This window comes from Hemitrygon akajei, chromosome 4, assembly GCF_048418815.1.
Source record: "Hemitrygon akajei chromosome 4, sHemAka1.3, whole genome shotgun sequence".
NCBI classification, from domain to species: Eukaryota; Metazoa; Chordata; class Chondrichthyes; order Myliobatiformes; family Dasyatidae; genus Hemitrygon; species Hemitrygon akajei.
In genome coordinates this window covers 3,110,978-3,136,153 of record NC_133127.1, presented here as the reverse complement: position 1 = coordinate 3,136,153, position 25,176 = coordinate 3,110,978, and the positions used below count along the sequence as shown (strand labels likewise).

General features: G+C 49.4%; 1 protein-coding gene across 2 annotated transcripts in view; it reads left to right on the top strand.

The window, feature by feature from the left end:
• LOC140726065 (disintegrin and metalloproteinase domain-containing protein 12-like) overlaps positions 1-25,176 on the top strand; it is a 315,802-nt gene that overhangs the window by 147,236 nt on the left and 143,390 nt on the right. For both annotated transcript variants that reach the window (XM_073041991.1, XM_073041992.1), the window contains exon 8: positions 14,033-14,104. In XM_073041991.1, the coding sequence (XP_072898092.1) occupies positions 14,033-14,104 (72 nt within the window). The remainder of the gene's footprint in view (positions 1-14,032; positions 14,105-25,176) is intronic.

The following is a 25,176-nucleotide window of genomic DNA, read 5'->3' as shown; positions in this document are numbered from 1 at the left end:
TACTGAGTGGTTTGGGTGGTGGGTGTGGGTGGGATGGACAATGTGTACAGAGTGGTTTGGGTGGTGGGTGTCGGTGGGATGGACATTGTGTACAGAGTGGTTTGGGTGGTGGGTGTGGGTGGGATGGACAATGTGTACAGAGTGGTTTGGGTGGTGCGTGTGGGTGGGATGGACATTGTGTACAGAGTGGTTTGGGTGGTGGGTGTGGGTGGGATGGACAATGTGTACAGAGTGGTTTGGGTGGAGGGTGTGGGTGGGTTAGAACACTGTGTACTGAGTGGTTTGGTTGGAGGGTGTGGGTGGATTAGAACACTGTGTACTGAGTGGTTTGGGTGATGGGTGTGTGTGGGATGTACATTGTGTACAGAGTGGTTTGGGTGGTGGGTGTGGGTGGGATGGGCAATGTGTACTGAGTGGTTTGAGTGGTGGGTGTGGGTGGGATGGACATTGTGTACAGAGTGGTTTGTGTGGTGGGTGTGGGTGGGATGGACAATGTGTACAGGGTGGTGGGTGTGGGTGGGATGGGCAATGTGTACAGAGAGGTTTGGGTGGTGGGTGTGGGTGGGATAGAACATTGTGTACTGAGTGGTTTGGGTGGTGGGTGTGGGTGGGATGGACAATGTGTACAGAGTGGTTTGGGTGGTGGGTGTCGGTGGGATGGACATTGTGTACAGAGTGGTTTGGGTGGTCGGTGTGGGTGGGATGGGCAATGTGTACAGAGTGGTTTGGGTGCTGGGTGTGGGTGGGATGGACAATGTGTACAGAGTGGTTTGGGTGCTGGGTGTGGGTGGGATGGACAATGTGTACAGAGTGGTTTGGGTGTTGGGTGTGAGTGTGTTCAAACATTGTGTACAGAGTGGTTTGGGTGGTGGGTGTGGGTGGGATGGACAATGTGTACAGAGTGGTTTGGGTGGTGCGTGTGGGTGGGATGGACATTGTGTACAGAGTGGTTTGGGTGGTGGGTGTGGGTGGGATGGACAATGTGTACAGAGTGGTTTGGGTGGTGGGTGTGGGTGGGATAGAACATTGTGTACTGAGTGGTTTGGGTGGTTGGTGTGGGTGGGATGGGTAATGTGTACAGAGTGGTTTGGGTGGTGGGTGTGGGTGGGATGGACAATGTGTACAGAGTGGTTTGGGTGCTGGGTGTGGTGGGATAGAACATTGTGTACAGATTGGTTTGGATGGTGGGTGTGGGTGGGTTAGAACATTGTGTACAGAGTGGTTTGGGTGGTGGGTGTGGGTGGGTTAGAACATTGTGTACTGAGTGGTTTGGGTGGTGGGTGTGGGTGGGATAGAACATTGTGTACAGAGAGGTTTGGTTGGTGGGTGTGGGTGGGATAGAACATTGTGTACAGAGAGGTTTGGTTGGTGGGTGTGGGTGGGATAGAACATTGTGTACAGAGTGGTTTGGTTGGTGGGTGTGGGTGGAATGGACAATGTGTACAGAGTGGTTTGGGTGGTGCGTGTGGGTGGGTTAGAACACTGTGTACTGAGTGGTTTGGTTGGTGGGTGTGGGTGGGATGGACAATGTGTACAGAGTGGTTTGGGTGGTGGGTGTGGGTTAGATAGATAGATACTTTATTCATCCCCATGGGGAAATTCAACTTTTTTTCCAATGTCCCATACACTTGTAGCAAAACTAATTAGATACAATACTTAACTCAGTAAAAATATGATATGCCTCTAAATCACTCTCTCAAAAAGCATTAATAATAGCTTTTAAAAAGTTCTTAAGTAGTTTACTTAAATACATTAAATACAATCAACCCCGGCTCTTTAACATATCTTACTCCTGGTGGTTGAATTGTAAAGCCTAATGGCATTGGGGAGTATTGACCTCTTCATCCTGTCTGAGGAGCATTGCATCGATAGCAACCTGTCGCTGAAACTGCTTCTCTGTCTCTGGATGGTGCTATGTAGAGGATGTTCAGGGTTTTCCATAATTGACCGTAGCCTACTCAGCGCCCTTCGCTCAGCTACCGATGTTATACTCTCCAGTACTTTGCCCACGACAGAGCCCGCCTTCCTTACCAGCTTATTAAGACGTGAGGCGTCCCTCTTCTTAATGCTTCCTCCCCAACACGCCACCACGAAGAAGAGGGCGCTCTCCACAATTGACCTATAGAACATCTTCAGCATCTCACTACAGACATTGAATGACGCCAACCTTCTAAGGAAGTACAGTCGACTCTCCTGTGAGCCGTCAGCCATGTTTCGGAAAAACACATTAAACTGCATTCCTTGTATGCTTTAACATTCCTTACTAATGAGGCTAGCTCATCCAATTTATTTGGCAGCGAGTTCACGTTCCCCTTAATGACCGAAGGAACAGCGGGTTTATAACGCTTCTTCATCTCCGTCCACTTATCCCTGCGCAGTTTTCCAGCCCTGGAGCCGCGGAACCTCCGTTTAATTTCGTTCGGGATCTGGGTCTGTTGCGCAACACTGACTTGCACCTTTCTCAGCGCAAGTAGCTGGTTTCTCGAATACAACTTTCTCTCCATCTCAATATTAAATAAATACTAAACATAACACTATGACTAAAAAAAAAGAAAGAAACAACCTAAAAAAGAATGATCAATTTATCAAATCTCGGGAGAAGCTGGAAAAGGCTGCCGCTCAGGTCGGCGCCGGAAGTACAGAACACTGTGTACTGAGTGGTTTGGGTGGTGGGTGTGGGTGGGATGGACATTGTGTACAGAGTGGTTTGGGTGGTGGGTGTGGGTGGGATGGACATTGTGTACAGAGTGGTTTGGGTGGTGGGTGTGGGTGGGATGGACATTGTGTACAGAGTGGTTTGGGTGGTGGGTGTGGGTGGGATGGACATTGTGTACAGAGTGGTTTGGGTGGTGGGTGTGGGTGGGATGGACAATGTGTACAGAGTGGTTTGGGTGGTGGGTGTGGGTGGGATAGAACATTGTGTACTGAGTGGTTTGGGTGGTTGGTGTGGGTGGGATGGACAATGTGTACAGAGTGGTTTGGGTGGTGGGTGTGGGTGGGATGGACAATGTGTACAGAGTGGTTTGGGTGCTGGGTGTGGTGGGATAGAACATTGTGTACAGATTGGTTTGGATGGTGGGTGTGGGTGGGATAGAACATTGTGTACTGAGTGGTTTGGGTGGTGGGTGTGGGTGGGATGGACATTGTGTACAGAGTGGTTTGGGTGGTGGGTGTGGGTGGGATGGACATTGTGTACTGAGTGGTTTGGTTGGTGGGTGTGGGTGGGATAGAACATTGTGTACAGAGTGGTTTGGGTGGTGGGTGTGGGTGGGATGGACAATGTGTACAGAGTGGTTTGGGTGGTGGTTGTGGGTGGGTTAGAACACTGTGTACTGAGTGGTTTGGGTGGTGGGTGTGGGTGGGATGGACAATGTGTACGAGTGGTTTGGGTGGTGCGTGTGGGTGGGATGGACATTGTGTACAGAGTGGTTTGGGTGGTGGGTGTGGGTGGGTTAGAACACTGTGTACTGAGTGGTTTGGTTGGAGGGTGTGGGTGGATTAGAACACTGTGTACTGAGTGGTTTGGGTGATGGGTGTGTGTGGGATGTACATTGTGTACAGAGTGGTTTGGGTGGTGGGTGTGGGTGGGATGGGCAATGTGTACTGAGTGGTTTGAGTGGTGGGTGTGGGTGGGATGGACAATGTGTACAGAGTGGTTTGGGTGCTGGGTGTGGGTGGGATGGACAATGTGTACAGAGTTGTTTGGGTGCTGGGTGTGGGTGGGATGGACAATGTGTACAGAGTGGTTTGGGTGCTGGGTGTGGGTGGGATGGACATTGTGTACAGAGTGGTTTGGGTGTTGGGTGTGAGTGTGTTCAAACATTGTGTACAGAGTGGTTTGGGTGGTGGGTGTGAGTGTGTTCAAACATTGTGTACAGAGTGGTTTGGGTGGTGGGTGTGGGTGGGATGGACAATGTGTACAGAGTGGTTTGGGTGGTGGGTGTGAGTGTGTTCAAACATTGTGTACAGAGTGGTTTGGGTGGTGGGTGTGGGTGGGATGGACAATGTGTACAGAGTGGTTTGGGTTGTGCGTGTGGGTGGGATGGACATTGTGTACAGAGTGGTTTGGGTGGTGGTTGTGGGTGGGTTAGAACACTGTGTACTGAGTGGTTTGGGTGGTGGGTGTGGGTGGGATAGAACATTGTGTACTGAGTGGTTTGGGTGGTGGTTGTGGGTGGGTTAGAACACTGTGTACTGAGTGGTTTGGGTGGTGGGTGTGGGTGGGATAGAACATTGTGTACTGAGTGGTTTGGGTGATGGGTGTGGGTGGGATGGACAATGTGTACAGAGTAGTTTGGGTGGTGGGTGTGGGTGGGATGGACAATGCGTACAGGGTGGTGGGTGTGGGTGGGATGGGCAATGTGTACAGAGAGGTTTGGGTGGTGGGTGTGGGTGGGATAGAACATTGTGTACTGAGTGGTTTGGGTGGTGGGTGTGGGTGGGATGGACAATGTGTACAGAGTGGTTTGGGTGGTGGGTGTGGGTGGGATGGGCAATGTGTACAGAGTGGTTTGGGTGGTGGGTGTGGGTGGGATGGACATTGTGTACAGAGTGGTTTGGGTGGTGGGTATGGGTGGGATGGACAATGTGTACAGGGTGGTGGGTGTGGGTGGGATGGGCAATGTGTACAGAGAGGTTTGGGTGGTGGGTGTGGGTGGGATAGAACATTGTGTACTGAGTGGTTTGGGTGGTGGGTGTGGGTGGGATGGACAATGTGTACAGAGTGGTTTGGGTGGTGGGTGTCGGTGGGATGGACATTGTGTACAGAGTGGTTTGGGTGGTGGGTGTGGGTGGGATGGACAATGTGTACAGAGTGGTTTGGGTGGTGCGTGTGGGTGGGATGGACATTGTGTACAGAGTGGTTTGGGTGGTGGGTGTGGGTGGGATGGACAATGTGTACAGAGTGGTTTGGGTGGAGGGTGTGGGTGGGTTAGAACACTGTGTACTGAGTGGTTTGGTTGGAGGGTGTGGGTGGATTAGAACACTGTGTACTGAGTGGTTTGGGTGATGGGTGTGTGTGGGATGTACATTGTGTACAGAGTGGTTTGGGTGGTGGGTGTGGGTGGGATGGGCAATGTGTACTGAGTGGTTTGAGTGGTGGGTGTGGGTGGGATGGACATTGTGTACAGAGTGGTTTGTGTGGTGGGTGTGGGTGGGATGGACAATGTGTACAGGGTGGTGGGTGTGGGTGGGATGGGCAATGTGTACAGAGTGGTTTGGGTGGTGGGTGTGGGTGGGATGGGCAATGTGTACAGAGTGGTTTGGGTGGTGGGTGTGGGTGGGATGGACATTGTGTACAGAGTGGTTTGGGTGGTGGGTATGGGTGGGATGGACAATGTGTACAGGGTGGTGGGTGTGGGTGGGATGGGCAATGTGTACAGAGAGGTTTGGGTGGTGGGTGTGGGTGGGATAGAACATTGTGTACTGAGTGGTTTGGGTGGTGGGTGTGGGTGGGATGGACAATGTGTACAGAGTGGTTTGGGTGGTGGGTGTCGGTGGGATGGACATTGTGTACAGAGTGGTTTGGGTGGTGGGTGTGGGTGGGATGGACAATGTGTACAGAGTGGTTTGGGTGGTGCGTGTGGGTGGGATGGACATTGTGTACAGAGTGGTTTGGGTGGTGGGTGTGGGTGGGATGGACAATGTGTACAGAGTGGTTTGGGTGGAGGGTGTGGGTGGGTTAGAACACTGTGTACTGAGTGGTTTGGTTGGAGGGTGTGGGTGGATTAGAACACTGTGTACTGAGTGGTTTGGGTGATGGGTGTGTGTGGGATGTACATTGTGTACAGAGTGGTTTGGGTGGTGGGTGTGGGTGGGATGGGCAATGTGTACTGAGTGGTTTGAGTGGTGGGTGTGGGTGGGATGGACATTGTGTACAGAGTGGTTTGTGTGGTGGGTGTGGGTGGGATGGACAATGTGTACAGGGTGGTGGGTGTGGGTGGGATGGGCAATGTGTACAGAGAGGTTTGGGTGGTGGGTGTGGGTGGGATAGAACATTGTGTACTGAGTGGTTTGGGTGGTGGGTGTGGGTGGGATGGACAATGTGTACAGAGTGGTTTGGGTGGTGGGTGTCGGTGGGATGGACATTGTGTACAGAGTGGTTTGGGTGGTCGGTGTGGGTGGGATGGGCAATGTGTACAGAGTGGTTTGGGTGCTGGGTGTGGGTGGGATGGACAATGTGTACAGAGTGGTTTGGGTGCTGGGTGTGGGTGGGATGGACAATGTGTACAGAGTGGTTTGGGTGTTGGGTGTGAGTGTGTTCAAACATTGTGTACAGAGTGGTTTGGGTGGTGGGTGTGGGTGGGATGGACAATGTGTACAGAGTGGTTTGGGTGGTGCGTGTGGGTGGGATGGACAATGTGTACAGAGTTGTTTGGGTGCTGGGTGTGGGTGGGATGGACAATGTGTACAGAGTGGTTTGGGTGCTGGGTGTGGGTGGGATGGACATTGTGTACAGAGTGGTTTGGGTGTTGGGTGTGAGTGTGTTCAAACATTGTGTACAGAGTGGTTTGGGTGGTGGGTGTGAGTGTGTTCAAACATTGTGTACAGAGTGGTTTGGGTGGTGGGTGTGGGTGGGATGGACAATGTGTACAGAGTGGTTTGGGTGGTGGGTGTGAGTGTGTTCAAACATTGTGTACAGAGTGGTTTGGGTGGTGGGTGTGGGTGGGATGGACAATGTGTACAGAGTGGTTTGGGTTGTGCGTGTGGGTGGGATGGACATTGTGTACAGAGTGGTTTGGGTGGTGGTTGTGGGTGGGTTAGAACACTGTGTACTGAGTGGTTTGGGTGGTGGGTGTGGGTGGGATAGAACATTGTGTACTGAGTGGTTTGGGTGGTGGTTGTGGGTGGGTTAGAACACTGTGTACTGAGTGGTTTGGGTGGTGGGTGTGGGTGGGATAGAACATTGTGTACTGAGTGGTTTGGGTGATGGGTGTGGGTGGGATGGACAATGTGTACAGAGTAGTTTGGGTGGTGGGTGTGGGTGGGATGGACAATGCGTACAGGGTGGTGGGTGTGGGTGGGATGGGCAATGTGTACAGAGAGGTTTGGGTGGTGGGTGTGGGTGGGATAGAACATTGTGTACTGAGTGGTTTGGGTGGTGGGTGTGGGTGGGATGGACAATGTGTACAGAGTGGTTTGGGTGGTGGGTGTGGGTGGGATGGGCAATGTGTACAGAGTGGTTTGGGTGGTGGGTGTGGGTGGGATGGACATTGTGTACAGAGTGGTTTGGGTGGTGGGTATGGGTGGGATGGACAATGTGTACAGGGTGGTGGGTGTGGGTGGGATGGGCAATGTGTACAGAGAGGTTTGGGTGGTGGGTGTGGGTGGGATAGAACATTGTGTACTGAGTGGTTTGGGTGGTGGGTGTGGGTGGGATGGACAATGTGTACAGAGTGGTTTGGGTGGTGGGTGTCGGTGGGATGGACATTGTGTACAGAGTGGTTTGGGTGGTGGGTGTGGGTGGGATGGACAATGTGTACAGAGTGGTTTGGGTGGTGCGTGTGGGTGGGATGGACATTGTGTACAGAGTGGTTTGGGTGGTGGGTGTGGGTGGGATGGACAATGTGTACAGAGTGGTTTGGGTGGAGGGTGTGGGTGGGTTAGAACACTGTGTACTGAGTGGTTTGGTTGGAGGGTGTGGGTGGATTAGAACACTGTGTACTGAGTGGTTTGGGTGATGGGTGTGTGTGGGATGTACATTGTGTACAGAGTGGTTTGGGTGGTGGGTGTGGGTGGGATGGGCAATGTGTACTGAGTGGTTTGAGTGGTGGGTGTGGGTGGGATGGACATTGTGTACAGAGTGGTTTGTGTGGTGGGTGTGGGTGGGATGGACAATGTGTACAGGGTGGTGGGTGTGGGTGGGATGGGCAATGTGTACAGAGTGGTTTGGGTGGTGGGTGTGGGTGGGATGGGCAATGTGTACAGAGTGGTTTGGGTGGTGGGTGTGGGTGGGATGGACATTGTGTACAGAGTGGTTTGGGTGGTGGGTATGGGTGGGATGGACAATGTGTACAGGGTGGTGGGTGTGGGTGGGATGGGCAATGTGTACAGAGAGGTTTGGGTGGTGGGTGTGGGTGGGATAGAACATTGTGTACTGAGTGGTTTGGGTGGTGGGTGTGGGTGGGATGGACAATGTGTACAGAGTGGTTTGGGTGGTGGGTGTCGGTGGGATGGACATTGTGTACAGAGTGGTTTGGGTGGTGGGTGTGGGTGGGATGGACAATGTGTACAGAGTGGTTTGGGTGGTGCGTGTGGGTGGGATGGACATTGTGTACAGAGTGGTTTGGGTGGTGGGTGTGGGTGGGATGGACAATGTGTACAGAGTGGTTTGGGTGGAGGGTGTGGGTGGGTTAGAACACTGTGTACTGAGTGGTTTGGTTGGAGGGTGTGGGTGGATTAGAACACTGTGTACTGAGTGGTTTGGGTGATGGGTGTGTGTGGGATGTACATTGTGTACAGAGTGGTTTGGGTGGTGGGTGTGGGTGGGATGGGCAATGTGTACTGAGTGGTTTGAGTGGTGGGTGTGGGTGGGATGGACATTGTGTACAGAGTGGTTTGTGTGGTGGGTGTGGGTGGGATGGACAATGTGTACAGGGTGGTGGGTGTGGGTGGGATGGGCAATGTGTACAGAGAGGTTTGGGTGGTGGGTGTGGGTGGGATAGAACATTGTGTACTGAGTGGTTTGGGTGGTGGGTGTGGGTGGGATGGACAATGTGTACAGAGTGGTTTGGGTGGTGGGTGTCGGTGGGATGGACATTGTGTACAGAGTGGTTTGGGTGGTCGGTGTGGGTGGGATGGGCAATGTGTACAGAGTGGTTTGGGTGCTGGGTGTGGGTGGGATGGACAATGTGTACAGAGTGGTTTGGGTGCTGGGTGTGGGTGGGATGGACAATGTGTACAGAGTGGTTTGGGTGTTGGGTGTGAGTGTGTTCAAACATTGTGTACAGAGTGGTTTGGGTGGTGGGTGTGGGTGGGATGGACAATGTGTACAGAGTGGTTTGGGTGGTGCGTGTGGGTGGGATGGACATTGTGTACAGAGTGGTTTGGGTGGTGGGTGTGGGTGGGATGGACAATGTGTACAGAGTGGTTTGGGTGGTGGGTGTGGGTGGGATAGAACATTGTGTACTGAGTGGTTTGGGTGGTTGGTGTGGGTGGGATGGGTAATGTGTACAGAGTGGTTTGGGTGGTGGGTGTGGGTGGGATGGACAATGTGTACAGAGTGGTTTGGGTGCTGGGTGTGGTGGGATAGAACATTGTGTACAGATTGGTTTGGATGGTGGGTGTGGGTGGGTTAGAACATTGTGTACAGAGTGGTTTGGGTGGTGGGTGTGGGTGGGTTAGAACATTGTGTACTGAGTGGTTTGGGTGGTGGGTGTGGGTGGGATAGAACATTGTGTACAGAGAGGTTTGGTTGGTGGGTGTGGGTGGGATAGAACATTGTGTACAGAGAGGTTTGGTTGGTGGGTGTGGGTGGGATAGAACATTGTGTACAGAGTGGTTTGGTTGGTGGGTGTGGGTGGAATGGACAATGTGTACAGAGTGGTTTGGGTGGTGCGTGTGGGTGGGTTAGAACACTGTGTACTGAGTGGTTTGGTTGGTGGGTGTGGGTGGGATGGACAATGTGTACAGAGTGGTTTGGGTGGTGGGTGTGGGTTAGATAGATAGATACTTTATTCATCCCCATGGGGAAATTCAACTTTTTTTCCAATGTCCCATACACTTGTAGCAAAACTAATTAGATACAATACTTAACTCAGTAAAAATATGATATGCCTCTAAATCACTCTCTCAAAAAGCATTAATAATAGCTTTTAAAAAGTTCTTAAGTAGTTTACTTAAATACATTAAATACAATCAACCCCGGCTCTTTAACATATCTTACTCCTGGTGGTTGAATTGTAAAGCCTAATGGCATTGGGGAGTATTGACCTCTTCATCCTGTCTGAGGAGCATTGCATCGATAGCAACCTGTCGCTGAAACTGCTTCTCTGTCTCTGGATGGTGCTATGTAGAGGATGTTCAGGGTTTTCCATAATTGACCGTAGCCTACTCAGCGCCCTTCGCTCAGCTACCGATGTTAAACTCTCCAGTACTTTGCCCACGACAGAGCCCGCCTTCCTTACCAGCTTATTAAGACGTGAGGCGTCCCTCTTCTTAATGCTTCCTCCCCAACACGCCACCACGAAGAAGAGGGCGCTCTCCACAACTGACCTATAGAACATCTTCAGCATCTCACTACAGACATTGAATGACGCCAACCTTCTAAGGAAGTACAGTCGACTCTCCTGTGAGCCGTCAGCCATGTTTCGGAAAAACACATTAAACTGCATTCCTTGTATGCTTTAACATTCCTTACTAATGAGGCTAGCTCATCCAATTTATTTGGCAGCGAGTTCACGTTCCCCTTAATGACCGAAGGAACAGCGGGTTTATAACGCTTCTTCATCTCCGTCCACTTATCCCTGCGCAGTTTTCCAGCCCTGGAGCCGCGGAACCTCCGTTTAATTTCGTTCGGGATCTGGGTCTGTTGCGCAACACTGACTTGCACCTTTCTCAGCGCAAGTAGCTGGTTTCTCGAATACAACTTTCTCTCCATCTCAATATTAAATAAATACTAAACATAACACTATGACTAAAAAAAAAGAAAGAAACAACCTAAAAAAGAATGATCAATTTATCAAATCTCGGGAGAAGCTGGAAAAGGCTGCCGCTCAGGTCGGCGCCGGAAGTACAGAACACTGTGTACTGAGTGGTTTGGGTGGTGGGTGTGGGTGGGATGGACATTGTGTACAGAGTGGTTTGGGTGGTGGGTGTGGGTGGGATGGACATTGTGTACAGAGTGGTTTGGGTGGTGGGTGTGGGTGGGATGGACATTGTGTACAGAGTGGTTTGGGTGGTGGGTGTGGGTGGGATGGACATTGTGTACAGAGTGGTTTGGGTGGTGGGTGTGGGTGGGATGGACAATGTGTACAGAGTGGTTTGGGTGGTGGGTGTGGGTGGGATAGAACATTGTGTACTGAGTGGTTTGGGTGGTTGGTGTGGGTGGGATGGACAATGTGTACAGAGTGGTTTGGGTGGTGGGTGTGGGTGGGATGGACAATGTGTACAGAGTGGTTTGGGTGCTGGGTGTGGTGGGATAGAACATTGTGTACAGATTGGTTTGGATGGTGGGTGTGGGTGGGATAGAACATTGTGTACTGAGTGGTTTGGGTGGTGGGTGTGGGTGGGATGGACATTGTGTACAGAGTGGTTTGGGTGGTGGGTGTGGGTGGGATGGACATTGTGTACTGAGTGGTTTGGTTGGTGGGTGTGGGTGGGATAGAACATTGTGTACAGAGTGGTTTGGGTGGTGGGTGTGGGTGGGATGGACAATGTGTACAGAGTGGTTTGGGTGGTGGTTGTGGGTGGGTTAGAACACTGTGTACTGAGTGGTTTGGGTGGTGGGTGTGGGTGGGATGGACAATGTGTACGAGTGGTTTGGGTGGTGCGTGTGGGTGGGATGGACATTGTGTACAGAGTGGTTTGGGTGGTGGGTGTGGGTGGGTTAGAACACTGTGTACTGAGTGGTTTGGTTGGAGGGTGTGGGTGGATTAGAACACTGTGTACTGAGTGGTTTGGGTGATGGGTGTGTGTGGGATGTACATTGTGTACAGAGTGGTTTGGGTGGTGGGTGTGGGTGGGATGGGCAATGTGTACTGAGTGGTTTGAGTGGTGGGTGTGGGTGGGATGGACAATGTGTACAGAGTGGTTTGGGTGCTGGGTGTGGGTGGGATGGACAATGTGTACAGAGTTGTTTGGGTGCTGGGTGTGGGTGGGATGGACAATGTGTACAGAGTGGTTTGGGTGCTGGGTGTGGGTGGGATGGACATTGTGTACAGAGTGGTTTGGGTGTTGGGTGTGAGTGTGTTCAAACATTGTGTACAGAGTGGTTTGGGTGGTGGGTGTGAGTGTGTTCAAACATTGTGTACAGAGTGGTTTGGGTGGTGGGTGTGGGTGGGATGGACAATGTGTACAGAGTGGTTTGGGTGGTGGGTGTGAGTGTGTTCAAACATTGTGTACAGAGTGGTTTGGGTGGTGGGTGTGGGTGGGATGGACAATGTGTACAGAGTGGTTTGGGTTGTGCGTGTGGGTGGGATGGACATTGTGTACAGAGTGGTTTGGGTGGTGGTTGTGGGTGGGTTAGAACACTGTGTACTGAGTGGTTTGGGTGGTGGGTGTGGGTGGGATAGAACATTGTGTACTGAGTGGTTTGGGTGGTGGTTGTGGGTGGGTTAGAACACTGTGTACTGAGTGGTTTGGGTGGTGGGTGTGGGTGGGATAGAACATTGTGTACTGAGTGGTTTGGGTGATGGGTGTGGGTGGGATGGACAATGTGTACAGAGTAGTTTGGGTGGTGGGTGTGGGTGGGATGGACAATGCGTACAGGGTGGTGGGTGTGGGTGGGATGGGCAATGTGTACAGAGAGGTTTGGGTGGTGGGTGTGGGTGGGATAGAACATTGTGTACTGAGTGGTTTGGGTGGTGGGTGTGGGTGGGATGGACAATGTGTACAGAGTGGTTTGGGTGGTGGGTGTGGGTGGGATGGGCAATGTGTACAGAGTGGTTTGGGTGGTGGGTGTGGGTGGGATGGACATTGTGTACAGAGTGGTTTGGGTGGTGGGTATGGGTGGGATGGACAATGTGTACAGGGTGGTGGGTGTGGGTGGGATGGGCAATGTGTACAGAGAGGTTTGGGTGGTGGGTGTGGGTGGGATAGAACATTGTGTACTGAGTGGTTTGGGTGGTGGGTGTGGGTGGGATGGACAATGTGTACAGAGTGGTTTGGGTGGTGGGTGTCGGTGGGATGGACATTGTGTACAGAGTGGTTTGGGTGGTGGGTGTGGGTGGGATGGACAATGTGTACAGAGTGGTTTGGGTGGTGCGTGTGGGTGGGATGGACATTGTGTACAGAGTGGTTTGGGTGGTGGGTGTGGGTGGGATGGACAATGTGTACAGAGTGGTTTGGGTGGAGGGTGTGGGTGGGTTAGAACACTGTGTACTGAGTGGTTTGGTTGGAGGGTGTGGGTGGATTAGAACACTGTGTACTGAGTGGTTTGGGTGATGGGTGTGTGTGGGATGTACATTGTGTACAGAGTGGTTTGGGTGGTGGGTGTGGGTGGGATGGGCAATGTGTACTGAGTGGTTTGAGTGGTGGGTGTGGGTGGGATGGACAATGTGTACAGAGTGGTTTGGGTGCTGGGTGTGGGTGGGATGGACAATGTGTACAGAGTGGTTTGGGTGCTGGGTGTGGGTGGGATGGACAATGTGTACAGAGTGGTTTGGGTGCTGGGTGTGAGTGTGTTCAAACATTGTGTACAGAGTGGTTTGGGTGGTGGGTGTGAGTGTGTTCAAACATTGTGTACAGAGTGGTTTGGGTGGTGGGTGTGGGTGGGATGGACAATGTGTACAGAGTGGTTTGGGTGGTGGGTGTGGGTGGGATGGACAATGTGTACAGAGTGGTTTGGGTGGTGGGTGTGGGTGGGATAGAACATTGTGTACAGAGTGGTTTGGGTGGTGGGTGTGGGTGGGATGGACAATGTGTACAGAGTGGTTTGGGTGCTGGGTGTGGTGGGATAGAACATTGTGTACAGATTGGTTTGGATGGTGGGTGTGGGTGGGTCAGAACATTGTGTACAGAGTGGTTTGGGTGGTGGGTGTGGGTGGATTAGAACATTGTGTACTGAGTGGTTTGGGTGGTGGGTGTGGGTGGGTTAGAACATTGTGTACTGAGTGGTTTGGGTGGTGGGTGTGGGTGGGATGGACAATGTGCACTGAGTGGTTTGGATGGTGGGTGTGGGTGGGTTAGAACATTGTGTACTGAGTGGTTTGGGTGGTGTGTGTGGGTGGGATGGACAATGTGCACTGAGTGGTTTGGGTGGTGGGTGTGGGTGGGTTAGAACATTGTGTACTGAGTGGTTTGGGTGGTGTGTGTGGGTGGGTTATAACATTGTGTACTGAGTGGATTTCCATCATGTCTAATCACTGTTTTCCAGTACCAGGTCTTTGGGAAGAGTACGAAAGCTGTGGTGAAGAGGATGCTCAACATTGCAAACACGATCGACATGGTGAGTGTGTGGAGCACATGTCACACAGTGTCATCTACATCCATAACCAATCTAATAATGAATCCTCCTACTCTCCTCTGTCAGAACAACTTGAGAAATGCAAATTGTGACAGATGCTGGTTACCTGCAATAAAAGCCAAAGATGCTTTTAGTGGGAGAATTGCTGACTCGTGAGCTCTTTGGATGATAGTGAAGTCAGCAAGGGCAGAGTGACTTGAAGCTCAGTGATTGGGGGGACTGCTGGATTGTAGTATGCCTCTCAGGTGCCATGGTCTCCAAGTGGCTGCAGAATATCTGAAGGGGAGGGTCAGCAGCCAGCGGTCATGGTGCATGTTGGCACCAATGATGTAGGTAGAAAGGGGGATGAGGGGATGAGGTCCTACACAGTGAATATAAGGAGTTAGCAAAGCCCCTAAGAACAGGACCTGAAAGGTACTTATAAGACCATAAGGTATAGAAGCAGAAATATGTTACTTGGCTCATTGAGTCTGCTCCGCCTTTCAGTCATGGGCTAATCCAATTCTTCCAGTCATCCCCACTCCCCTGCCTTCAGCCCATACCCTTTAATGCCCTGGCTAATCAAGAACCTATCTATCTCTGCCTTAAATGCACCCAATGACTTGGCCTCCACAGCCACTCGTGGCAACAAATTCCACAAATTTACCACCCTCTGACTAAAGTAATTTCTCCACATCTCTGTTCTAAATGGACATCCTTAAGTCCTGAAGTCATGCCCTCTTGTCCTGGACTCCCCTACCATGGGAAATAATTTTGCCATATCTAATCTGTTCAGGTCTTTTAACATTTGGAATGTTTCTATGATATCCCCCCTCATTCTCCTGAACTCCAGGGAATACAACCCAAGAGCTGCCAGACGTTCCTCATACGGTAACCCTCTCATTCCTGGAATCATTCTTGTGAATCTTCTCTGAACCCTCTCCAATGTCCTTTCTAAAATAAGGAGCCCAAAACTGCACACAATATTCCAAGTGTGGTCTCACGAGTGCCTTATAGAGCCTCAACATCACATCCCAGCTCTTATAGAACCACAGAACACTACAGCACAGTACAGGCCCTTCAGCCCTCCATGTTGTGCCGACACATATAATCCTAGTACTAAGCCCACACTACCCCATGACCTTCCATTTCTCTTTCATCCATGTGCCTGTCCAAGAGGCTCTTAAATACCACTAATATTTTAGCCTCCACCACCATCCCTGGCAAGTCATTCCAGCCACACACAATTCTCTGTGTAAAAAACTTACCCCGATGTCTCCCTGATACTTCCCTCCCTTAATTTTGTACATATGCCCTCTGGTGTTTGTTATTGGTGCCCTGGGAAACAGGTACTGACTATCCAACTTAGCTATGCCTCTCATAATCTTGTACACCTCTATCGTCCCCTCTCATTCTTCTACGCTCCAAAGAGAAAAGTCCCAGCTCTGCTAAACTTGCTTCATATGACTTGTTCTCCAAACCAGGCAACATCCTAGTAAATATACTCTGCACCCTGTCCATAGCTTCCACATCCTTCCTATAATGAGGTGACCAGAATTGAACACAATACTCTAAGTGCGGTCTCACCAGAGATTTGTAGAGTTGCAGCATGACCTCTCTACTCTTGAACTCAATCCCCCTGTTAATGAGGCCTAGCATCCCATAGGCCTTCTTAACTACCCTATCAACCTGTGCAGCGACCTTGAGAGATATATGGATTTGAAACCCAAGGTCCCTTTGTTCATCCACACTCTTAAGTAACTGACCATTAATCCTGTACTCAGTCTTCTGGTTTGTCCTTCCAAAATGCATCACCTCACACTTGTCCGGATTGAACTCCATCTGCCATTTTTCTGCCCAACTCTGCAATCTGTCTATATCCTCTTGTAACCTTCGACAACCTTCACCTCTTTCCACAACTCCTCTAATCTTCGTGTCATCTGCAAACTTATTCACCCATCCTTCCGCCTCTACATCCAGGTCATTTATAAAAATCACAAATTACAGGGGTCCCAGGACAGATCCCTGCGGCACTCCACTAGTCACCGGCCTCCAGGCAGAATACTTTCCTTCCACAACTACCCTCTGCTTTCTTCCTTTAAGCCAATTTTTTATCCAAACTGTTAAGGTTCCACTTATCCCATGCCTCATGACTTTCTGGATGAGTCTCTCATGAGGGACCTTGTCAAATGCTTTGCTAAAGTCCATGTAGATCACATCCACTGCCCTACCCTCATCAATTTCTTTTGTTACCTCTTCAAAAAACTCAATCAGACTCGTGAGGCACTATCTTCTTTTCACAAAGCCATGTTGACTAGCCATGAGTAGACTGGTCTTCTCCAAATGCTCGTCGATCCTATCCTTAAGTATCCTTTCCAGTAGTTTGTAGACCACTGACGTAAGACTCACTGGTCTATAGTTCCCAGGTTTCTCTCTATTACCTTTTTTAAACAAGGAAACTACATTTGCCATTCTCCAGTCCTCAGGCACTTCCCCTGCAGCCAAAGAGGATTCAAAGATCATAGCTAATGCTTCTGCGATCTCTTCTCTCAATTCCCACAACAACCTGGGGTGTATAATATCCGGCCCTGGGGATTTATCAATCTTGATGTTTTTAAGAAGATCCAGCACTTCTTCTTCCTTAATTTCCACATTGTCCAGCACACAGGCCCACTCTACTTCGACCTCATCCTGATCAAGATCTTTTTCACTTGTGAATACTGAAGCAAAGTATTCATTTAGGACCTCCCCAACCTCCTCCGCTTCCAGGCACATGTTGCCCTCTTTATCCTTTAGCGGTCCCACCTTCGTTCTCGTCATCCTCCTATTCTTCACATATGCATAGAACGCCTTGGGGTTCTCCTTAATCCTTCATGCCAAGGCCTTCTCATGCCCCCTTCAAGCTCTCCTAAATCCTTTCTTTAGCTCCTTCCTGGCTACCCAATATTTCTCATAAGCCCCTCCTACTTCCTGCTTCTTATATCTAACATATGCTTCCTTTTTCCTCTTGACGAGTTGCTTCACATGTTTCATCAGCCACGGTTCCCTTTTCCTACCATTTTTTTCCTTGCCTCAGTGGGACAAATCTACCCTGAACCCAGCTCAAGTGGTCCCTAAACTTCTCCCACATTACTTCTGTGCTTTCCCCTTTGAACATCTGTTTCCAATTTACTCTCACTAGTTCCTGCCTCATCCCTTCAAAGTTAGCCCTTCCCCAGTTAAGCACTTTACCATTTCATCTGATTTTATCCCTTTCCATAGCTATGCTGAAGTTAAGGGAGTTGTGGTCACTCTCACCAAAATACTCCCCCACCAGGAGGTCTGTCACCTGACCAGGTTCATTACCCAGAACTAGATCCAGTATAGCCTCTCCTCTCGTCGGCCGGTCCACATACTGTGTCAGGAATCCTTCTTGAACACACCTGACAAATTCAGCCCCATCTATCCCCCTTGCACTCAGGAGGTGCCAGTCAATATGAGGAAAGTTGAAATCACCCATAACTACAACCCCGTATTTCCTGCACCATTCTAAAATCTGTTGCTTATCTGCTCCTTGGTGTCCCGAGGGCTATTTGGCGGCCTATAGACTACTCCCAGCACAGTGATTGATCCCTTCCTATTTCTGACTTCCACCCAGACTGACTCCGTGGACACTCCTTCTGCAGCGTCCTCCCTTTCTATAGACGTGATACTATCCCTGACCAGCAATGTCACTCCCCCCCCCTTTTCTACCTCCCGTCCTATTCCTTTTCAAACACCTGAACCCCGGGACCTGCATCATCCAATCCTGCCCTTCCTCCAACCAAGTTTCAGTAATGGCCACAACATCGTAGTTCCACATACTAATCCATGCTCTTAAGTTCATCCTCCTTGTTCCTAATACTCCTAGCATTGAAATAGACACATTTCAATCCCTTTAACTGGATACGATTATGTTCTGTCCCCTGCCTGTCCTTCCTCATCAACTCAGAACTCTTAGCATCATGCCGTTGTCCTCCTACCTTAATCCCTGCACTCACATTCTGATTCCCACCCCCCTGCCAAACTAGTTTAAACCCTCCCCAACAGCTCAATCAAACCTGCCCGCCAGGATATTGGTCCCCCTGGGATTCAAGTGCAACCCGTCCTTTTTGTACAGGTCATACCCACCCCAAAAGAGGTCCCAATGATCCAGAAATCTGAATCCCTGCCCCCTGCTCCAATACCTCAGCCACGCATTTATCCTCCACCTCATTCTATTCCTATTCTCACTGTCGCGTGGCACAGGCAGTAATCCTGAGATTACTACCTTTGAGGTCCTGCTTTTCAACTTCCTTCCTAACTCACTGTAGTCTTCTTTCAGGACCTCTTCCCTTTTCCTACTTATGTCATTGGTACCAATATGACCCACGACCTCTGGCTGTTCTCTGACCTCTGACCTCTGGCAGGATATCTTGGACGCAATCAGAAACATCCCCGACCCTGGCACCTGGGAGGCAAACTACCATCCGAGTTTCTTTCCTGCATCCGCAGAATCGCCTGTCTGACCCCCTGACTATAGAGTCCCCTATCACTACTGCCTTCCTCTTCCTTGTCCTACCCTTCTGAGCTACAGGGCCAGACTCTGTGCCAGAGGCATGGCCACTGTCGCTTCCCCCAGATAGGCTGTCCCCCCCAACATTAGTCAAACAGGAGTACTTATTGTCAAGGTGTACAGCCACAGGGGTACTCTCTAGTACCTAGTATATTCTATACCTCAAGAAATGAATGCCCACATTGCATTCGCCTTCTTCACAACTGACTCAACCTGGAGGTTAAGCTTTAGGGTTTCCTGAACAATCTGGTTATCTCCAGATTACTGCAGTGCCCGTGTTAGAGAGACTGGAAATAGAAACGTACAAGAGATGGAGAAATGTGTGGCCGTGGAACTGCTGCAGGGTCAAGGGGGCAAGAATCACAGGGGTCTCCTCAAGAGTAGGGCTGAACTGTGCAAGACAGACAGGTTGCCCCTAAACTTGAAGGGTCTATTCTTCTGGCTGAGAGATTCGCTGCTGCTACTCAGGGGAGTTTAAACAACTGTAACAGGGGTTGGGGCACTGAATGGTAGGGTGGCTGGTGAGAAATCAGTGGATATTCCTGATGGCCCTAAGAGCAAGTTCAGTCATCAATATAGCCAGGGGCACAGAAAAGGGAGAGGAGAGATCGCAGTTCATTTCAACTGACAGGTGAAGTGGATGAATTCAGGGTGTGGATTGGTTCTGGGGACTGGATGTTATTGCCACAACGGAACCATGGCAACAAAGCCACCTAAACCATCATCTACCCATTCGGTGGTAACCAAACTGAAGAAATGGAGGAAGAGGTGGTTGGCTCACAAATAGAGTGGATAGAGAAGGGTCGCGCTCAGACCGATGGTTTGAGATGTGTCTATTTTAATGCAAGGAGCATTAACAAAGCATGGATGAGCTTAGAGTATGGATCAGCACTTGGAGCTATGATGTTGTGGCTATTATAGAGACTTGGATAGTGCAGGGGCGGTAACGGTTACTGACAGTGCCAGGCTTTAGATGTTTCAGAAAAGAAAGGGAGAGAGGCAAAAGAAGGGGGGATGTGGCACTCATGATCAGAGATAGTGTCATGGCTGCAGAAGCGGAGAAGTCAAGGAGGGATTGTCTACAAAGGCTCTATGGGTGGGAATTAGGAACAGGAAGGGGTCAATAACTCTACTGGGTGTTTTTTATAGACCACCCAATAGTAACAGGGACATTGAGGAGCAGATAGGGAGACAGATTTTGGAAAGGTGTAATAATAACAGGGTTGTCATGGTGGGAGATTTTAATTTCCCAAATATCAATTGGCATCTCCCTAGAGCAAGGGTTTAGATGGGGTGGAGTTTGTTAGGTGTGTTCAGGAATATTTCTTGACACAATATGTAGATAAGCCTACAAGAGGAGAGGCTGTACTTGATTTGGTATTGGGAAATGAACCTGGTCAGGTGTCAGGTCTCTCAGTGGGAGAGCGTTTTGGAGATAGTGATCACAATTCTATTTCCTTTACCATAGCATTGGAGAGAGATAGTAACAGACAAGTTAGGAAAGCATTTAATTGAAGTAAGGGGAAATATGAGGCTATCAGGCAGGAACTTGCAAGTATAATTTGGGAACAGATGTTATCAGGGAAATGTACGGATGAAATGTGGTAAATGTTCAGGGGATATTTGCATGGAGTTCTGTATAGGTACATTCCAATGAGACTGGGAAGGGATAGTAGGGTACCAGAGCCGAGGATGTGCTGGAGCTTTTGGAAAGCATCAAGTTGGATAAGTCACTGGGCCCGGATGAGATGTACCCCAGGCTGCTGTGGGAGGCGAGGGAGCAGATTGCTGAACCTCTGGCAATGATCTTTGCATCATCAATGGGAGAGGTTCCGGATGATTGGAGGGTTGCGGGTGTTGTTCCCTTATTCAAGAAAGGGAGTAGAGATAGCCCAGGAAATTATAGACCAGTGAGTCTTACCTCAGTGGTAGGTAAGTTGATGGAAAAGATCCCGAGAGGCAGGATTTATGAACATTTGGAGAGGCATAATATGATTAGGAATTGTCAGCATGGCTTTGTCAAAGGCAGCTCGTGCCTTACGAGCCTGATTGAATTTTTTGAGGATGTGACTAAACATATCGATGAAGGTAAAGCAGTAGGTGTCGTGTATATGGATTTCAGCAAGGCATTTGATAAGGTACCCCATACAAGGCTTATTGAGAAGGTAAGGAGGCATGGGATCCAAGGGGATATTGCTTCGTGGATCCAGAACTGGCTTGCCCACAGAAGGCAAGGTGTGGTTGTAGACGGGCCATATTCTGCATGGAGGTCGGTCACCAGTGTGTGACTCAGTGATCTGTTCTGGGAAGTGGAGGGATGGGTTAGTAAACTTGCTGATGACACTAAAGTTGGGCGTTTTGTGGATAGTGTGGACGGCTGTCAGAGGTTACAGTGGGACATTGATAGGATGCAAAACTGGGCTGAGATGTGGCAGGTGGAGTTCAACCCAGCTAAGCGTGAGGTGGTTCATTTTGGTAGGTCAAATATGATGGCAGAATATAGTATTAATGGTAAGACTCTTGGCAGTGTGGAGGATCAGGGGGATCTTGGGGTGCGAGTCCATAGGACACTCAAAGTTGCTGCGCAGGTTGACTCTGTGTTTAAGAAGGCATATGATGCATTGGCCTTCATCAATCATAGGGTTGAGTTTAGGAGCTGTGAGGAAATGTTGCAGCTATATAGACCCTGGTCAGACTCCACATGGAGTACTGTGCTCATTTCTGATTGTTTCACTACAGGAGGGACGTGGAAACTATAGAAACGGTGCAGAGGAGATTTACAAGGATGTTGCCTGGATTGGGGAGCATGCCTTATGAGAATAGGTTGAGTGAACTCGGCCTTTTCTCCTTGGAGCGACAGAGGATGAAATGTGACCTGATAGAGGTGTATAAGATGATGAGAGGCATGGATCATGTGGATAGTCAGAGGCTTTTTTCGAGGGCTGAAATGGGTAACATGAGAGGGTACAGTTTTAAGGTGCTTGGAAGTAGATACAGAGGAGATGTCAGGGGTAAGTTTCTTATGCAGAGAGTGGTGAGTGCGTGGAATGGGCTGCCAGCAACGGTGGTGGAGGTGGATACAAAAGCGTATTCTAATTGACTCCTGGATAGGTACATGGAGCTTAGAAAAATAGAGGGCTATGGGTAACCCTAGGTAATTTCTAAGTTAAGGACATGTATCACGTATTTGCTGCACAAATCACTCTCTCACCTAGATGGGGTCAGTTGTGCTGTGAGGATTACATTCCTTGACTTCTCTAGTGCCTTTAACACCATCCAGCCCAAGATCTTAAAGCACAAACTAACGGAGATGGGAGTAGACTCTCACATGGTGGATTGGATAGTGGACTACTTGACAGATAGACCTCAGTATGTGCGGTTGGGAGACTGTAGGTCTGACACAGTGGTCAGCAGCACAGGAGCGCCACAGGGAACCGTACTCTCTCCGGTCCTGTTCACCCTGTACACATCTGACTTCCAATATAACTCGGAGTCCTGCCATGTGCAGAAGTTCGCTGATGACACGGCCATAGTGGGGTGTGTCAGGAATGGACAGGAGGAGGAGTATAGGAAACTGATACAGGACTTTGTGATATGGTGCAACTCAAACTACCTGCGTCTCAATGTCACCAAGACCAAGGAGATGGTGGTGGACTTTAGGAGATCTAGGCCTCATATGGAGCCAGTGATCATTAATGGAGAATGTGTGGAGCAGGTTAAGACCTACAAGTATCTGGGAGTACAGTTGGACGAGAAGCTAGACTGGACTGCCAACACAGATGCCTTGTGCAGGAAGGCACAGAGTCGACTGTACTTCCTTAGAAGGTTGGCGTCATTCAATGTCTGCGGTGAGATGCTGATGATGTTCTATAGGTCAGTTGTTGAGAGCGCCCTCTTCTTTGTGGTGGCGTGTTGGGGAGGAAGCATTAAGAAGAAGGACGCCTCACGTCTTAATAAGCTGATAAGGAAGGCGGGCTCTGTCGTGGGCAAAGTACTGGAGAGTTTAACATCGGTAGCTGAGCGAAGGGCGCTGAGTAGGCTACGGTCAATTATGGAAAACCCTGAACATCCTCTACATAGCACCATCCAGAGACAGAGAAGCAGTTTCAGCGACAGGTTACTGTCGATGCAATGCTCCTCAGACAGGATGAAGAGGTCAATACTCCCCAATGCCATTAGGTTTTACAATTCAACTGCCAGGACTTAAGAACTTTTTTTTTTTTTTTTTTTTTTTAAAGCTATTATTAATGCTTTTTGAGTTAGTGATTTAGATGCATATCATATTATTACTGAGTTAAGTATTGTATGTAAGGAGTTTTTGCTACAACAAGTGTATGGGACTTTGGAAAAAATGTTGAATTTCCCCATGGGGATGAATAAAGTATCTATCTATCTATCTATCTATCTATGTTCGGCACAGCTTTGTGGGCTGAAGAGCCTGTATTGTGCTGTAGGTTTTCTATGTTTCTATATTTCCATCATCGAAATGATTGATATACAACATAAAAAGAAGTGATCGCAACATCAACCCCTACGGAACACCACTAGTCACTGGCAGCCAACCAGAAAAGGATCCTTTTATTTCCACTCGCTGCCTCCTACCAACCAGCCAAAGCTCTAACCATGTTAGTAACTTTCCTGCAATACTATAGGTTCTTAATTTGGTAAGCAGCCTTATGTGTCTCACCTTGTCAAAAGCTTTCTGAAAGTTCAGATATACAACATCCACTGCATCCCCTTCATCTATCCTACTTGTAATCCCCTCAAAGGATTCCAACAGGGTCGTCAGGCAGGATTTTCCCTGAGGGAAACCATGCTGACTTTGTCCTATCTTGTCCTGTGTCACCAAGTATATCCTTAACGATTGGCTCCAACATCTTCCCAACCATTGAGGTCAGGCTAACCAGTCTTTAATTTCCTTTTCTGCTGCCTTCCTCTTTTTTAAAGAGAGCAGTAACATTTGCAATTTTCCAGTCCTCTGGCACCATGCCAAGAGTCCAATGATTTTTAGACAATAGACAATAGGTGCAGAAGTAGATCATTCAGCCCTTCGAGCCTGCACCGCCATTCTGAGATCATGGCTGATCATCTACTATCAATGTCCCGGTACCGAAGAAACCACAGCCAAAGGAGTTGAATGACTTCAGACCTGTTGCCTTGACGTCGCACGTGATGAAGACCATGGAGCGGCTGATAATACAGAATCTGAGGCCACAAACCAGGCACGCCCGGGATCCTCTTCAGTTTGCGTATCAGGAGAAGGTGGGGGTGGAGGATGCTATCACGTATTTGCTGCACAAATCCCTCTCTCACCTGGATGGGGTCAGTGGTGCTGTGAGGATTACATTCCTGGACTTCTCTAGTGCCTTTAACACCATCCAGCCCAAGATCTTAAAGCACAAACTAACAGAGATGGGAGTAGACTCTCATATGGTGGATTGGATAGTGGACTACTTGACAGACCTCAGTATGTGCGGTTGGGAGACTGTAGGTCTGACACGGTGGTCAGCAGCACAGGAGCGCCGCAGGGAACCGTACTCTCTCTGGTCCTGTTCACCCTGTACACATCAGACTTCCAATATAACTCGGAGTCCTGCCATGTGCAGAAGTTCGCTGATGACACGGCCATAGTGGGGTGTGTCAGGAATGGACAGGAGGAAGAGTATAGGAAACTGATACAGGACTTTGTGATATGGTGCAACTCAAACTACCTGCGTCTCAATATCACCAAGACCAAGGAGATGGTGGTGGACTTTAGGAGATCTAGGCCTCATACGGAGCCAGTGATCATTAATGGAGAATGTGTGGAGCAGGTTAAGACCTATAAGTATCTGGGAGTACAGTTAGACGAGAAGCTAGACTGGACTGCCAACACAGATGCCTTGTGCAGGAAGGCACAGAGTCGACTGTACTTCCTTAGAAGGTTGGCGTCATTCAATGTTTGTAGTGAGATGCTGAAGATGTTCTATAGGTCAGTTGTGGAGAACGCCCTCTTCTTTGTGGTGGCGTGTTGGGGAGGCAGCATTAAGAAGAGGGACGCCTCACGTCATAATAAGCTGGTAAGGAATGTGGGCTCTGTCGTGGGCAAAGTACTGGAGAGTATAACATCGGTAGCAGAGCGAAGGGCGCTGAGTAGGCTACGGTCAATTATGGAAAACCCTCAGCATCCTCTACATAGCACCATCCAGAGACAGAGAAGCAGTTTCAGCGACAGGTTGCTATCGATGCAATGCTCCTCAGACAGGATGAAGAGGTCAATACTCCCCAATGCCATTAGGCTTTACAATTCAACCGCCAGGACTTAATAACTTTTTAAAAGCTATTATTAATGCTTTTTGAGATAGTGATTTAGATGCATATCATATTTTTTACTGAGTTAAGTATTGTATGTAATTAGTTTTGCTACAACAAGTGTATGGGACATTGGAAAAAAGTTGAATTTCCCCATGGGGATGAATAAAGTATCTATCTATCTATGGGGATGAATAAAGTATCTATCTAT